At 34.2% G+C, this 17,239-nt stretch overlaps 1 protein-coding gene across 1 annotated transcript; it reads right to left on the bottom strand.

Moving 5' to 3' along the window:
- Positions 1–4,508: 4,508 nt before the first annotated feature.
- On the bottom strand, positions 4,509–15,702 carry LOC143227985 (uncharacterized). Its single transcript, XM_076459337.1, has 10 exons — positions 15,691–15,702; positions 14,973–15,103; positions 10,100–10,215; positions 9,780–9,875; positions 9,414–9,569; positions 7,806–8,060; positions 7,547–7,666; positions 5,550–5,888; positions 5,038–5,156; positions 4,509–4,711 (listed from the first exon to the last, which is right to left on the bottom strand). Exons 1-9 carry the CDS (start codon positions 15,700–15,702, stop codon positions 5,047–5,049), a joined length of 1,335 nt encoding a protein of 444 aa, XP_076315452.1. The 3' UTR covers positions 4,509–4,711; positions 5,038–5,046.
- Between the last annotated feature and the right edge of the window lie 1,537 nt (positions 15,703–17,239).

Raw genomic sequence — 17,239 nt, 5'->3', positions numbered from 1 at the left:
TATGTTCTTTGAATCTGGTTTCCATTTTTCTACTTGTTTCTCCCATATAGAAGTCGTAGCAGTTATCACATTGTATTTTATAAATAATGTTGGTGTGGTGTTTGTCAGTGTAGTTTTTACACAGTATAGACCTAAGTTTTGTGCCTGGTTTTTGAATAAATTTTGTATTAACTGGAGTGGCATATTTTGTTACTAGTTTTTTCTAAATGTTGGTTATTTTCTGTTGATGTCGGGAATATATGGTATGCAGCACTTACCTCTTTCTTTTTTTGTGAACCTGACGATGACCAAAGAAGGTCGAAACTTTGTTCGCTCCTCTACGTAAAATATTTTCTCAACCTAAACGAGCCGTTTTACATAAATATTTCTCTACAAGTGGGTTTTCTCGACATCACTGAGGCCACTAATGTTAATCCTAGAACTCAGTACTAACCTTACTCACATGAACTTGTTCAATTCATGCACTTTTTCAAACAATCCTAAATTGATTTTGTTGGTCTGTCGGTTCTTTACGGTATATTTTTATGACCACGGTACCAAATTACTGTACTATTACTAGTGGTACAGTGTATACATAACAACGGTAAGAATGAAGTTGTTGTACATCTCCAAGTCTCACGCAATTTTACCTAAAAGGTTGAATTGTCGCCTTTAGATAGCTCCAATCAGTCAGTTGTTTTCCCAGATTTTCTGAAATATAATAGAACACATACTGATCTGAATTTATAGTCGCAAAATAGTTGAATTACGCCTAAAAGTTTGTCATCTTTGTCTCTGTCTTTCTGTGTCGGATTTTTCGTTCGTCTTATAAAAATATCACTAGAGGGCAGAGCCTGTCGGGGCGTTATGACGTCAGGATAGGATCAAGGAAGAAGTTAGAAGAATATAATTGTGATCTCCATATTTGGGTCTAAAAACACATTTAAAACCGGACATCCTTGTATTTATCCCGTAAATAAATCTCAGCTTCATATCTGTTTAAATTATTACATAATCACAAGGGAATATATACATGCCCAACTACTCTTATAGGTTACGTGCAATCTATGAACGGTGGCATTGCTACAATGAAATTCTTCTTCGTATGATAAATTTCAAAACATGTAATCACACACAAAAGGTTTTTACAGCAAGTTGTTTGAAGCCAAAAAAATTACGGCTCAGAAAAGCTTCAGTGAGAAACACACTTATAAAAATATTACAAAGCACACATGAATAATGTAACACTAAGTCAAATAAAACTAAAACAAACGAGACAATAACCCAAATATAACGTACGAAATCAGAAGCCGAAAAAAACATAAAATTAGCCCGTCTCTGTACACACATGTCACCATTTCGATTGACTTATGCTTCTGTGGTACTACACTCTTATTTTGCTGTAGATGTGACTGAATAAAGCAGTGAAAAGTAAAATAAAACAGTTTCACTGTCTATAATTTATTATAAATAGCTTCATCAGAAGGAAGGATTGAGAAACATATTTCATCTTCAAGATCAGACATCATAAAATTTTATCAACGTTTTCCACTGTTTTTTGTAGGAATCTTTCACAAAATAAAGTCTTCTTACTTCAGATATATAGTATAGTGGTTTGTCTAAACTTTAGTCACTCACTAAGCCAAAAAAAAACAAACGTTTCTTTTACAATACAGAGTAAAGTCGAACACCAAGGATAAGGAACATTACAAAAAAATTCGAGTAAAGTTGAATGTGGCAGTGTAAGAGTTAAGGGTATGATAGCTAGGGGAAAACTGTGGTGACCCCTTCCCTTGGTGACCTAAGAACGTGCTTAATTTGCTTGATGGTTAATCCAGAACTGTGTAATAGACGTATAACAGCTAGAGCAGAAGATAACCTAAGAATGTCGACACGTTGTTCTATACTTTATTTCTATTAAAGTGCTGATATCCATACCAGCCGTGTTGAAAATACATTTTTACTACAAGTGGGTTTCTGGTCATCACAGAAAAACTTCCATTCTAACCTGTACTATTCTGAGTCTTGAACCAATAATAGTTGTATAATTTCTAGACCACACAAAGTCATATGATTTAATTATAACTGGATTATTTAATATTATGGTCTTAGAGTAACAGCTGAAAGTCTCAAGGTAATAATATTTTGGCCTATCTCTGCTATTGTAACCAAACTAAAAGAATACACTCAATGGTGACATAGGGTAAGTTTAACTTTCTTTATTCCGTTCCTTGGGAGATTAAATATACAGCGAAAACCATATAAATCTAATGATCAAATTGACCCTCGTTGATTGTATGTTATATTACCTTTAAACGGTGTTATTAGAGACATCATAAATTTCTACCACTACGACAAATATAATTTTATTGTTCATTGCAAAACCACACATTGTGCTTCCTATCTGTCTTCTGTCCACAGCATTGAATTGAAATACAAATTTTAGTGTTGTAATTCTGAGAACTAACAAGCTACATCAAAAGAAATAAAGTATAACTAGTATTTATGAATATGAGGAACTCTTGTATTCTCTGGATCCCTAATATCTCATGAAACCCTTGGTTGTCTGTCGAGAAATTCACAGTAGTGGATAATATCGACTACCTAATCAATATTACACTTTTTGACAAACGACTCCCAGATGTACTCCATTCAAAATACACCAAACTGTATGGTACCCATGAGTTAAAACAACAACAAACTAATCATTCTGACGTACTCCAGTCAGAAACAACTAATGAGCCTGATGTACTCCAGCATCTGTATATTGGTAGGGAAACAGATTGAAAATTCGGATATATGTTTATGTAAACATATGTAGAGTGAGAGACAAAAGAGAAAGAAAGAAAGAAAATTTAAACTTTGAAACAATATCCAGTTTTATTACAGGAGCAAATTTTTCAATCTTATTCTGCCTGGTAAGTGTTTATGTAAATTGTTAATATTCGATGTCTTCCTGAAGCACTGTTCTCTTAGTAAAAGTGTCTACAAACTATTCAATTTTTTTTATACTGAATTAATTTAAAGCAAATGTACTACTAAGTCTCTCAGACAGATCTGTTCGAATTGCTTTACCCTTCAAATTATTCGTAACCTTAGAATTGTGGTGTCGGGTTCATCTGGCAAGTAATTGTTTATAAAATAAAGTCTGTTAATATCCATTGCATTCCTATAATTTATCATGACCAGAGACCATATGAACTATCATTATTTTTTATATTTATATTTATTATACTTGTATTTATTTCGTTGCTTTAACTGTCACATTAACTTGAAATATATATTGTAAACAATGTATCATAATTATATATGAAATACTGATTTTATGTATTACTGATTTGCTAATGGTGGGATGTGTATATCTTATGTGTTACTGACTCTAAGATACATATATATTGTGTCATATGTATGTCCCAAAACGTTTGAATATTAGATTATAATATCTATCGCAACTGGTCATAAGTGCTTTTCTACCTGATGAATATTTGAAAACTTACAATTGCACTATGTGAGTGACGTCAGTTTGGACATCTTGACTGATGCAGACTACAACATTCTCATGTTTTGTTGTTCAAAACCAAATACAAGTTTCCAAATTGTCCTTTGGACAATGGTTCCCGAACTCTGTTACTAAGAGGCTCGGCCCAGCATGGCCAAGTGCAACGCGTAATTTGAGGGTCGCGGGTTCGCATCCCCGTCGCACCAAACATGCTCACCCTTTCAGCCGTGTGGGCGTTATAATATGACGATCAATCTTACTATTTGTTGGTAAAAGAGTAACTCAAAAGTTGGCGGTGGGTGACTGACTAGCTGCCTTCCTTCTAGTCTTACACTACTAAATAAGGGACGGCTCGCGCAGATAGCCCTCGTGTAGGTATTTGCGAAATTCTAAATAAACTAAGAGGCTCTGTCGATGTGAAAAGTGTGAGGCTCCCAACCGATAAAAGTGCCTTAAAACGTGCCTTTATTCCCCGTCCAATTACTTTAGCAAGATGAAGAAAACCAGTGTCTTAGTAAAAACAATAACATCTCCTTTCGACATGCTGTATATGTTATTAATTGAACATGCGTATCCATCTCCTGAGCATCGAACCCCTGATTTCAGGGTTGTAAGTCCGTAAACTGTCCGCTGTATCATCGGAGGCTCAGTAGGACATTCAACCAACTGATTAACAACAACTGGTGCTTTTTATCTGCTTTAATTAAGAACGATAGCTACCTTTCTTGTAGATATATCAGTACAATGTAGATATTACAACTTATACTGTCTAAATATTCATGGTTAATGTTTCTTGTGCAGTGTACAAAGGAAGTATTTATGAAGTTGAAGGAACGGATGTACTGGATATTTTACTAAAACTGAAACCAAAACCAAAGTACGAAAGGGCGAAGAATAAATCAGTTCAACTAAATAAATAAAATATTCTATAGTCAGTGTAATTAATTTACAAATAACCACAGAAAATTAAAACTAAAATATTAATTTTAATTCATCACAACTTACACAAAACATAAATCATTTTCCAAGTTCTATAAATAGTAAGATGTTTGTGAAGGAAGACAATACAGTTTTAAATAGTACAATATCACATCAGTGAGTGACAATGTTAAAATAATACTCGTGGTCATTTAAACCATTTAAGACGAGTTATTTGTACATGTTGAACATCGTAGTTTGAACTATACATCTTCGAACCAATTTCTTCTCCGTCTCGAACATCCGTCTTGGGTTCTTAGGGAAATACAAAAAAAGTTATTTTATATAAGGAAAATATGACTAAATAAAAATAACTTCTAAGAACGCACAAAATCTACAAGTAAAAATTAATTCTAATTTGTCACAAATGGAAATGTGATGAAGGTGTCTTCTTCCCAGAGTTATCATGAGTTAAACCTTCTTCATGAATTGATTATTATGAAACTTCTGTCTCAGGATGATAAACAGTCAAATAAAATTACGGTAATGTTTGGTTTGTATTTTCAGCATCATTTATATTACAATAACACATGTTGTTTTATTTTCAGGGAGTACCTGGAGTGAAAACCATGTGTACTTACCTTGTATTTCTAATACACACAGGGTAGCTGTTCATATTGCATTTTAAATCCTCTGTTTTTGTTTGCTTCAGTTTCCTGATTGTTTGTTACAAACCGTAGTATAAAAGGGAATGTATGACCTAAAAAGTAAACATTTATCTTATTTAGTAATTTTAGTAAACAACCAGAAAACACATTCTACTGGGAAAACAAAAAAACTTCTTCATGTGACTTTAGCTCACGTATTTTATAACTTAACAAATAACTATTAATTAACTATTCTTTAAAAATAATTGTGTTTGAATTGTACACAAGTGTCAAGAAATTAAAATAAAAATACTGTCAGTTATTGAACAAAGACAAGTGTCTAGAACTGAAATTAAAATGAGTACAACATGGTTAGTTATGCGCTTGAGAATTTAAAAATGGTAGTTCAGGGCTAATTGATACTATTGTAAATACAAATATAACAAAGCAGGAAATGAAATCTAGAATGAAAAGATCTCGAAGTTCACTTCGTTCTAAAAACTCACTTGTCAACGGAACACTTTGTGGTGCGTAGTTTATAGTATTCAAGCGCTTCCCACAGAACCTATCATAACTCGTTGTGTCCATTTCACCGAAGGCATTTGGAATGATCACATAGTCATACTTGCAGCTAGAAGCTCCTCGTCGTGCCTTATTCTTGGATCCACTTATTTCGAAGGTTTCTGCTGTCCAGCGGATCCTACAAAATCCAGCTTTCTGTTTAACACAAATGAGATAGTTCAGATTACCGAGGTGGCGAGGAATGTTGTTGTTTGTAGATTCGAAGTTGAAACTTGAGACATGACCTGTCGGTTCTTTGTAATACTGCAGACATCCAACAGGAGCTATAATAGAAATTAGATTGTACTGATAATTCTTATAAGCAATATTACATTTAATGGAGCGCGGTCTTATTAGAGAAACATAAGATTGGGGATTATGGATGAGAGTCGATACTCCAACCTCTAGTCTCGTTATATATTTTAAAAACTTTTAATAATCTAGAAACATACACACAGGTGAAAATCATGTAATCTCTAAACTTTCGGTGTATTTTTTACCCTATTATTTGTTCCCTTTATTTATTAATTAAAGCTATCCGTGCTGTACCCACCACGATTATAGAAATCAATTTTGTACATTATAAGTCCTCATAATTGTCACTGAACAACTGTGAATTACTGACACTGAGAAAAACAATATAGTTTTGACGAATTTGCTGTTTCGAATAAAAATATGAATTTTAAGAACACACTCTATATTACTGTGTTCTCTGAATATCCACTATCTCACATCAGTAAATATGTATACATAACTGAGACGTACAACATTAAAGAACTCGTCTGTTAGTGTATTATGTTCATATTGTATTTAATCTATTTTAAATGTAAATTTTCCCTAAACAAAATTCTTCCAATGACGTCTTTTAGACAAACGGTTAATTATTTTCCATGTATTTACAAACACAGAATTTCTGAATTATTTGATATAAGTTTTACTTAGTTCCGTACTTCCAGCAACAGTTTGTTGAAATGTAGTTCTATGAAATCACGGTAGGTGATTTGATGTTGTTAATACTTTGTTTGTTTTAATTTTCATGCAAAACTATTCAAGGGCTATCTGCGTTAGTCGTACATAATTTAGCAGTGAAAGACTAGAGTGACGACCGCTAGTAACCACCCACCGCCAACTCTTAGGCTACTCTTTTCTGGAGATTGACCATCACTTTATAACGCCAACACGGCTGTTTGGTGGAAGTTAGATTTAAACCACAACCTTCAGATTTCGGGTCGAACGCACTAGACAGTGGTCCTATCAAGCCATTTATAGTTACGCACAAAACTACACAATATACTATTATAGCTCAGCCCATTACGGGTATCAAAACCCGGTTTCTACAGAAATCCCGCAGTGCCTCTAGATGAAGCAGGTGGTTTGAAACGAAGTTTGAAACTCTTTCATCCAATTGCTATAACATTCATAGACACATCTGTGTTTGTAATTTTAAATACAAAACTGATGTTGAAAATTATTTATTAACCACTTGGAACATTCACGTGACGTTTAAACTTAAGAAATATCTTCATATATAGAAAAAAGAGATGAACATTACTTCCAGAAATGGGTACAAATACTTTTGGTCAAATTAATTAATTAACAAATTAATTCTCGATTAAAAAAAACAAAAAACAAAAAAGTGATTGTATATCATCTGTAGGAGCCCCTGGTGACTCTTTGCGGAACCTTGGGCTTCCACGAAACGGTCCGAAAAATACCTAATTATGTTATCAATTTTATATTATAATACAGTTTTCCTCACAATATTTACTTATAATGTATCAATAGCTAACATAGTTATCACAATTATGGAGTGAATATCTGTGTTAAGAGAATTAATAAACTAATAAATCAGTTTTGAAACACTAAGATGTTTCAACCTCTCTCGGTACATTTATATTTTCCACTTAATACCATAACTACAACTAAACTTACTAATGCTTACCGGTTTCAGGACTGTTACATTCTAGGTATGTAACCTGAATTTTCCACTTCCGTTCCACTGAAACACCAGATGTTACAACATTTACGAGTAGGTTGTCGTTTTCCCCAAAATCAACGTACACTGAAAATCACAGAAAGTTTATTTTATAAAACTTATACACAAATCAGATTGTAATAAACATTTCATTCAAAAAGAAAATGTCTACTGATATTAGTTACCGTCGTGCTATCAAAACTAATCTAACGTAACATGTGCTTACTGTGTTGATTCCTGTTTTCGCCACAGATAACGGGAACGTTTTGATTTCCATAAACCGAAAACCTGTCTTTTACACATATTGTGTTATCAGGCTGTGCGAGGGTCATCTCGATGAAATCCAATCGAACCTGACAGGTGTTAGGTTTTCTCTGAATAATAACTTCACACTTTCGACTGTCAGTAAATGCGTAAGGGTAGTTAGGACTTAAGATGACTGCGTTGTTCTCACGGACCACTCCACCGCAAGTTGCGTCAACTGCAGAAGACGAAAAGTCGTATAGTTAAGATGCGTTGTATCTAAAGTTCGTGATCACTATGTGAATTATAACGTACATAAACAAACTAAACCAATTATTAAAACAAAAACTTAAAATATTTTTAGGTTTGTCTTACTACAGTTTGGAGTTTAATTACTTCATACAACCATCTTACATTAGGCTTAAGTTCAAAGAATAGTTTTACAGCTGTGTTGTTGTTGTTTTGAATTAAGCACAAAGCTACACAAAGGACTATCTATGTTCTGCCAACCACGGGTATCGAAACCCAGTTTTGAATAAAGCACAAAGCTACACAAAGGACTATCTGCGCTCTGCCAACCACGGGTATCGAAACCCAGTTTTGAATAAAGCACAAAGCTACACAAAGGACTATCTGCGCTCTGCCAACCACGGGTATCGAAACCCAGTTTTGAATAAAGCACAAAGCTACACAAAGGACTCTCTGCGTTCTGCCAGCCACGTGTATCGAAACCCAGTTTTGAATAAAGCACAAAGCTACACAAAGGACTATCTGCGTTCTGCCCACCACGGGTACCGAAACCTATTTTGTAGCGTTGTAAGTCCGCAGACATACCGTTGAGCCACTGGGGTCTTTAAAGTTGTGAAAATGTTAACTGTGCAGTATATGCATACATTCTTCACGAAACTTGTGTAAAACAAATATTGAAAAAAAGTTTTTATTATTGAGATATTCATGAGTTATAATAGTGTCATGTGTAACAATGCAACTGTGAGAATGTTTCATATTTTACTGTTGCAGAACGGATGACGTAAAGCAGTTTAATACAGTGCAGAAGTGCTAACTGGGACGATCACTTACATTGTTATGGTAAATAATAACTCAGGGAATTAGTTTAGATAAGCTACATTGTTACATTAAATAATTGATGAGGTAATTAGATAAGTTATATTGTTTGTTTTGAATTATGCACAAAGCTACACAATGGGCAATCTATGCTCTGCCCACCACGGGTATCGAAACCCGGTTTTCAGTGTGTAAGTCCGCAGACATACCTCTGTGCCACTAGGGGCCATATTGTTATATTAACTTTCACCAATGACAACAAGAAAGTATTGTAGGAATTGGACAGCTGAAGAAATTGAATCTGTCATAACACAGATAAGGTCATAATAAGGTTATAAAATAGGAGGAAAATATAAATAATGACCCGGTCGGTACTTTTTATGATCCGAAGGAATTCTATTTCACATTTTAATTATTTTAAAATCATATTAAATTTACAAAGCATTATAAATTAACCTTAACCTTTACTCATGTTTACATAGAAATACAACTCGTACAAGTAAAACAGCCATTTTAAAAGACTTACAGACACAACAAACACCATATTTGGAAGCACAAGCACCGTTAGGTTTTCCTCCTAAACGTGTACATTCGTTTTCAGCGTAACAGGTACCGTCCCGCTGGTCATCTGTCTGACACCTGGTGTTAAAGAACTTCGTCGATCCAAAAATATCAGAGAAAACTGAAAGATAAAAAAGAAAGTTTTAATTATAGATAATTAACAACGAATACCAGAATATCTCGCACAACTAATGCATTTAGAATGTATATAATACAGTGTAAGTGAGCTATTCTGTATAATATGCACAATGTGAAGAAGTTATTATGTATTCTAAAGTTACGACGAAGACCGTCTAGTATTTATAGGGTTAGAAAATGGCGGGAAACATACTTTTTTTGCTCTTAGCGACTTCTGGATCACCAAAGCAGACGTGCAGAAGCAGACATATTCCAACATAAAAGAAAGTAGTCTGTCTCATTTTCAAACCTGTGGGTTACAAAAATTTCATCTCAGTATTCTTTCTCTGTATTTCATCAACCACAAATAGTAAGATGAGCGACTAAAAACATAAAATATTTAACACGAAAATGTGGAATGACCAAGTGTGGTATACAACTGACCTGAAAAACGATCACATTTATCGGTCTGTGGATTTCTGAAAAGAATGCTATATTACTAACGCTTTGAACTGTAATTAATTTTCAACTTACCTAACATACTAACAGACGTCAAGAAGAAATGATTTTCGAGTCTTTCTTTAGGGATGAAAATCGTTATCTGACGACCACGGGCTCGGTCGGGCTGTTCAGTAACAGCGGTCAAAACTCTGGTTTATATACTGGACTACACGGGGTAATTTTGAGATTCACTTCCGCAACGCCGAAAGCTGAGGTCAGCTAGAGTTCAAACTCAAGACCAGACTTTTGAATCACGTGCTTTTCATATAACTGTGTAGCATTATGATATGTTTTTAGATTCTGTCGTTTTCTCTAATCGCGGTGTTTTCTGATAGGAAATTAATGTATATCAGGTGTTTGTGCGTGTGCAATGGGTAAAGGACATGTAGCACATTGTGTAGCTTTGTGCTACTAGGGCCATTTTTTAGAGAGAACACTGTTTTAACATAAACAGGAGTTGTTGTGCAACACGAACTAACTGGTCTCTACCTACATTTATATCGACAGTTATTAAAAGTACATTGACTTCTTGTAAGGTGGATCATACTTGGGAAAGATTATTTGAATGAAAATGTTTGTAACTAATCTGGTTATTAACAACTTCTGATCAAACCAAGCTTCTAACACCAATCGGGCTTAATGATATGCAATTTATATAGACGCCCAATAAAAACTAATCACAAGATAAATGAAAATATCTGATCCTCACACCTTATACAGGCTACATCGTAGAGAAGGAACGAAAGTAATTAGAATGTTTTAAGAAAAATAAACTTGTTGTTGTAAAAACAAGACCGCATCCAGATTTGTTTGTATGTTTATGAGAAGTGAAACTAGATACCTTGGGGACAAAGGCAATACATTGTATTATTTTAGGACTATTATAGCTTTAGTTCATTCATATTGGATTTCAAAAATGTCCTTCTGTTTCAAATTATTTAATGAAAGAAAAGACAAAGTTACTTTAAAATTTAAGAGATAATTATGTAATAAAACTGTCACCTGTCTTGGTGTATTTATACAACGTCTAGAGTATTTTGACGATATGTTTATTAACAGTATAACAGTGGTATGTCTGCGGACTTATTTTGATAGAAACAGAGTTTCGATACCCGTGGTGGGTAGAACACTAATAGCCATTTTGTATAGATTTGTGCTTAATACCAAATAATAACACCAACATTTCTGCGCTTCATTGTAAAAATATATATATATGTATAGACTTCAATAAAACCGAATAACACGTCTTACTGACACCACGTAGCAGTAACGTTATAAAACAACCTGATATTAATTTTATAGGATAGAGGTTATAATTGACACGTTCGTAATAAAACCTGACTTGTCTGTATTAAGCGGAAGTCTTATCGTTTTCACTTGATGGTTGTCACCGTCTTTATTTATCTGTTGTTTGTAAAGTAGAGCACGTGATGTTCATATAGTTCAAAACACAGACTTTTAATTCATTCAAAACCAAAATCGTACTCATCTCCACAATAGCAATGATCCATGACCTAAGACTAACACTAACAAAATGTACAATAGAACGTTACATAAACTGATCATGTACGAATCGTTGCTTGTTTGTTTGAAATTAAGCACAATGGGCTATCTGTGCTTTGCCCACCACGGGTGTCGAAACCAATTTTAACTGTGCCATTCATGTCGAGAAATCGTTGTTAATGTCGTTCTGTGTGGATAAAATGTTAGTATCTTCATGTTGACCATGTTAATATTTGTAAAAACAAAATGTTTAGTTTCTACATATTTTCAATGTTGTCACACAACTTTCGTGGTTCTAACTGCTTAACGTAGCATCTAAATAGTTCCCAGTTTTGATCAAAACATAGATCTCAAGGTAACTGAGCTTTACAGAATTAAAGGATAATGACCTCTACATTAAACTAGGCTAATCTTACTGGCCAGAATTAACATAAACAGTGACCCCTAGCGAAGAGGTTGATTTTTACCTTTAACTTTTAAATAGTTTTGATCTCAAAAAGATATATTTTCATAATTTTAGGTATATATGTGTTTCTCCTGTAGCAAATCCACATCGGGCTATCTGCTGAGCCCACCGAGGGGACTCAAACCGCTGAGTTTAGCGTTGTAAATCCGGAGACATACCGCTGTACTAGCGGGATGCAATACTTTCAGTACTAACCAGAAGCTTTTATGTATATTTACGATAGATTTCGTCTATACCCACGAGTTAAGTTTTATTTTAATAAGATATTTGATTTTGAAGTAAAGTGGAAGATTAAGATGTATATTTATTGGTTAAGTTCAGTTCCATAAATAACAAAGATTAGGATGGTTTATTATCTTATACCCACTACAAACCAGGTGGTACAGCACAACTTCTGCAGATTTCGTTACGTATTATAATTTATCTCGGATTTCCTCTGCTGCCTATTACCACTAGAAAAGGCTTAAAACTTTAAATATTAGTCTAGAAGTTAATAGAATGTCAAAAGGTATCAGATTTATGATAATTACCACAGGATTGATATACATAATTCTCTTTCTAAAACAAATTTATTTTAATACACAAATAATAATACACTTGATAATAATGGTTGTTACAAATAATGATCCATATACAAAAATTTTACAGCCGATACTGAGTCTCCTATCTCTTCTAGAACTGAATATTCTATCGACGGTTCATGATAAGTGAATTAATTCTAAGGTGATATTGTTACACTTTGCTGAATGACTGAATAGCTGGCCTCACGCCGGTTGTAAGCCAACATTTTTTGCGACGAAAATATTTAACGTCCTTGTTGAAATACTAATGTCTGCAGTTAATTCACTGAAGTTGAACAGTTTGTAACGTTCGAAATTTTTAATCATTTTTTGTCAAATATCTGTAGTTTTCTGATTAATTTGTTTTTAATTTTGCGCAAAGCTACACGATGGCTACTAGCGCTAGTTGTCCCTAATTTACCATTGCCAGACTAGATGGAAGGCAGCTAGTCATCACCATCCACCGCCAACTCTTGGGATACTTTTTTCTACCAAAGAATAAGGGAATTGACCGTCACATTATACCGACCCTACGTACAAAAGTGGGAGTATGTTTGGTGTGACGGTGGTTCGAACCCGGGACCCTCAGATGACGAGTCGAGTGCCTTATCCACCTGGCCGTGCTGAGCTAATTCTTTCTTAGCATGTCGATTTATAAACTTTCAAGGTGACATTCTCGAAAGTTCAGTTGGTAACAATGTTTGAAGGGATGCTAATTCTTTCAACAATATTTGAAGGTATGCTAGTTCTTTTGTAAAACATATATTATTGATTCTCACAGTCGAGATTATTCTAGAGATTTTGTGGACAGGAGGATTTTCGCAATGTACTTTTCACAATATAATACAACATACATTTGTAAGTACATATTAATCTAAATCAAATATCAAAATTAAACATTATCATGATAATAAATTATTTCCAATTTACCCGCGTAGGAACTGGGTTTCGATATACGTGGATGGAAGAGCACAGATAACCCATTGTGTAACTTTGTGCTTAACTTTAAACAAAATATTATGTCCTTAGACGTATCACATTTGATTTTGTAAGGAAACTAAATTTTATACCACGATTAGTTTGTTGTTGGCGTTTTTGTTGTTGGGTTTTTTTTAGTGCAAAATAAAAAAGAAATGATGTGGGTTCTTTTTTTTCTCCACGATTGACTTCTCGGCTTTTCAAAAACATATTCCCAAAACGTCTGTTTATTACAATGAATCAAACTTCATTTCACAATTGGTATTTTATTAAATCATGAATTATACATATATATATAATAGTTGGGCCGGATTAAGGGCAACTGATCCCATAAGCACAGCCCAACGAAGGTGCCCTCTTCGGCCTCCATGGCTCAACTAACAAGACATTAAGCCTCGATAAGTGCTGAAAGTAAAATAAAAGTTTGAATATTTATAACCCTTCTTCAGTTTTCTTCCAAATCAAACCCCACAAGTATATTAAATAAAAACTGTTTTATTTGTTAACAGATTAGACATGGATCAAAATTCAGCAATAACTGATGCCTTTTACTTAGAAATGATGAAGCAAATCAGTTCTTTCATTAATGATAATTAAAAGGAATTATTTTTAGTGTATATTTGTTTTCACTCTGAGTTAAGAAATCTCACAGTGATGTTCACAAATTCACACTTTGATGTGAACAAAAACAAATAATTTGCTCAAAATCCTTTTATTCAAAAAAATTATCATATTTAATGTCAGCAGTTTTTCACTTTGAGCTTAAAACCCTGTAAGCAAATTATTTACTTATACCTTAACATTTATTTAAAGTTTAAAAGTTTTATTCAAGAATTTCTAATTTGAAAGTCTTTGATCAAGTCCTCAAAACTAATTTGGCCTAACAAATCTACTTCTTTAATTAGCAGAGACAAGGAATCAAGCTTGTCTTATCTCATAGTTGTTCTGTTTGGATTTTTAATATGCTTGAGTTGAGAAAATGAACGCTCAGCTGTGCAATTTCTGACCATTAATGTTAAAAATATACTCAATGCAATGTCTACCTTTGGAAACGTACACTCAATTTTATCTTCAGAAATTATTTTATAAAGTTCAGCATAACTAAATGTGGTTTTTACCGTTTTTGATCCAGGGAACTTATGGCGCACATATGAGCGAAACAGCTGAAGCTCGACAGAGATATTAGTGTTCAAGTCTTCTGGGTAAGCATCAATTAGCTTTTGGGAACACTAAGAATACCTTTCAGTTTCATCAGATGAAGTAACATCATTTGGCACATCACTTGAGAAAGACAATCTGTTTGCTGTTTTTTTTTTTTCACAAGTCTCCTCTTCTTTTCATCTGGATTTCTAGTTTGTCAACTATTGTGTGGAAGGTGGTGATACGAAATCTATCTCACGCATTCAGATCTACTTCTTGTGCATCTCTGTCATGGAGTTCCTTCTTTCTGACACGCCGAGTTTGAGCTGTATTGTCATCAACGTCTAGTGGTATTTCCTTTACAACAGCTTCAAATCTTTCAAAGTCATCCTGAATGTGTATAGTTGGTCACCTAATGACCCGTACAAATCTGCACATGTTTTTAAGTTCAGATTCTCATTTTGCAGAACTTAACTTGCTTCATGAAACTTTTGCAAAATCTCATCCCAAATGATCAACATAAAAACAAATTATAACATCTAATTTGTAATGCTATCTGCTTCTCTTCTAGTGTCTCCTTTAGTGTACTTGTATTCAACTAGACATTCTAAACCTTCCAAAATCTTAAAGAAAGACTTCAAAATTGCTGTTGTTGTCAAAGCATGTGTCTCCAATCTGGTATCAGAGAGAGATTTTAAGAATTTCCCACCAGCTGGTTAAGGTTGAAAAAGAATGCATAGAGCAAATGTATTGTACAGACAAAATTAACTGCCACTTGACAGCAGTCAACAGCACTTCGGCATACCAGATGTAGTGAATGGGCTGCACAGAGCACATATATAGCAAAATTGTTTTCTTCTAAAAATCTTTTGCTACATCTCCATATAAAGCCCAGATATGTTAGCAGCACAGTCGTAAGACTGACCCCTACATTTTGGAAAATTAAATTTCTAAACCACACTGAAGTAATGTAATACCTGGTTTACCATTTCCTCACCGGTATGGCTTCACAGTTCCAGAAATGTTAAAAAGCCTTCAATACGCTGCCAATCTTTTAAATATCGGAGTACAACACTTAACTGATCTATATGTGATAGATCTGGCGTCGAGTCAACTGACAAGCTAAAATAACCAGAATAATTTACTTCATCAATAATGAACACGTAAACCTTCTGAGCCATTGGTTCAATGAGTTCTTCACACCGACTTATGAGCTCAAGCAACGTTAAAAAATTCCCATTCTGCAGTGAACCAAATTTTTCTTCTGTTCCTCGAGAAGCCAGGCCACGATCAGCTAAGGTACTAATAACAGCTATTACACTCTCCAACACATGCTCCTAGTGATTGCACTCTTCTTTAATTTGTTTTTACAACTCTTGTGGCAAACCTAAACCTTGTCTGTGAGTTAAGTATGTAAGCACAGAGTATTGGTAAGTTGTGCTTCTTTCATGATGATCAATTACAATAGAATTTCGCCAGTCACTGAACTTTTCTCTTTAAACAAAATGCGAAGAAATTATAGGGGCCAAAAGTTTAAAAACAAAGTAGTAAATTGACCCTGTTGATTCTGAATACAATAACCGCTCTCTCTTGTATTGCTTATCATTGGCTTCAACCCCACAGAAAAATTTTTGCGAACAGTATATCGCTGGTTTGCCACTATTGAAAGTGTCTGGCTAGATTTGCCAAATGGCCCATTGTGTTGTTGACAGTAAGTGGGTCCACAAGTAATCCAGTAAGCCACATCATTTGCAGAGAGATCGAGCCAAAATCCTGAATCTTTTGCTTTAGTTTCTTCATGTTTTGTAGACTGAAGCATTTTACTATTGTCCAGCAACTTGCATCAACATTAAAACGAGAGATATTAGGAAATTTTGCAGGTAAAGTGAGATCAGCTGTGAGGCGTGTGCCAGTTGAGCCAGCCTGTGACACCTCAAAGTTATCATGATGTTTCACCTTGAAGTGGACAAAATGGTACTTGTAGGTGTGGAGCTTGGTTCAACTTCAATCTTGTCAGAGTCAGATGCAGTGCAAGTGACATCTGATGGCGGAGATGGGATTCTGATTTGGAAGATCATGTTGTGTAAGTTGAGTGAAAAATTAGTCACCTGTCCAGTCTTGGTCACTAAATCCAAAGCCTTTTGTTGGTTCTTCTTTGCCAGTTTTTTTTTTTTTTTGTACACCACTTAACTGAGCACGTTTCATCTTGCAGTTTTAACAATACAGAAACAAAAATAAAGAAATCAAAAATGAATATAGATCGCATGTACTTATAATGATTAGAAAAACACCGAAATTCATTAAGAAAGACGTTAGTAAGACCATGAAACATACCAAACTCTAGGTCTACATTTAGACAAAGATTGTCATATCAGCCATGAATTCATAGATACATTTTTTGATTTGCTGCATTCTGATTGGATGAAAACCATTCGAGACTGACTTCAATCCATTTTAGGAGTATTAGTTTTCAGTCATTCCAAAAGTTTTATTAAGGTTGTTGCTACGGTAGCTGTATGCAAGAAG

Source organism: Tachypleus tridentatus, chromosome 10 (genome assembly GCF_004210375.1).
Source record: "Tachypleus tridentatus isolate NWPU-2018 chromosome 10, ASM421037v1, whole genome shotgun sequence".
In the NCBI taxonomy this organism is placed as follows: Eukaryota; Metazoa; Arthropoda; class Merostomata; order Xiphosura; family Limulidae; genus Tachypleus; species Tachypleus tridentatus.
The sequence above is the reverse complement of the archived record's forward strand: the minus strand, read 5'-3'. Positions and strand labels throughout refer to the sequence as shown.

What these genes read in the sequence shown, in the direction of transcription:
- LOC143227985 (XM_076459337.1), bottom strand. An exon ending in AGTCGCTAAGAGCAAAAAAA is followed by an intron (nt 9,570 to 9,779) that starts GTATGTTTCCCG and finishes TTTATCTTTCAG; the next exon opens with TTTTCTCTGATATTTTTGGA. An exon ending in CGAAAACAGGAATCAACACA is followed by an intron (nt 7,667 to 7,805) that starts GTAAGCACATGT and finishes TGTGATTTTCAG; the next exon opens with TGTACGTTGATTTTGGGGAA.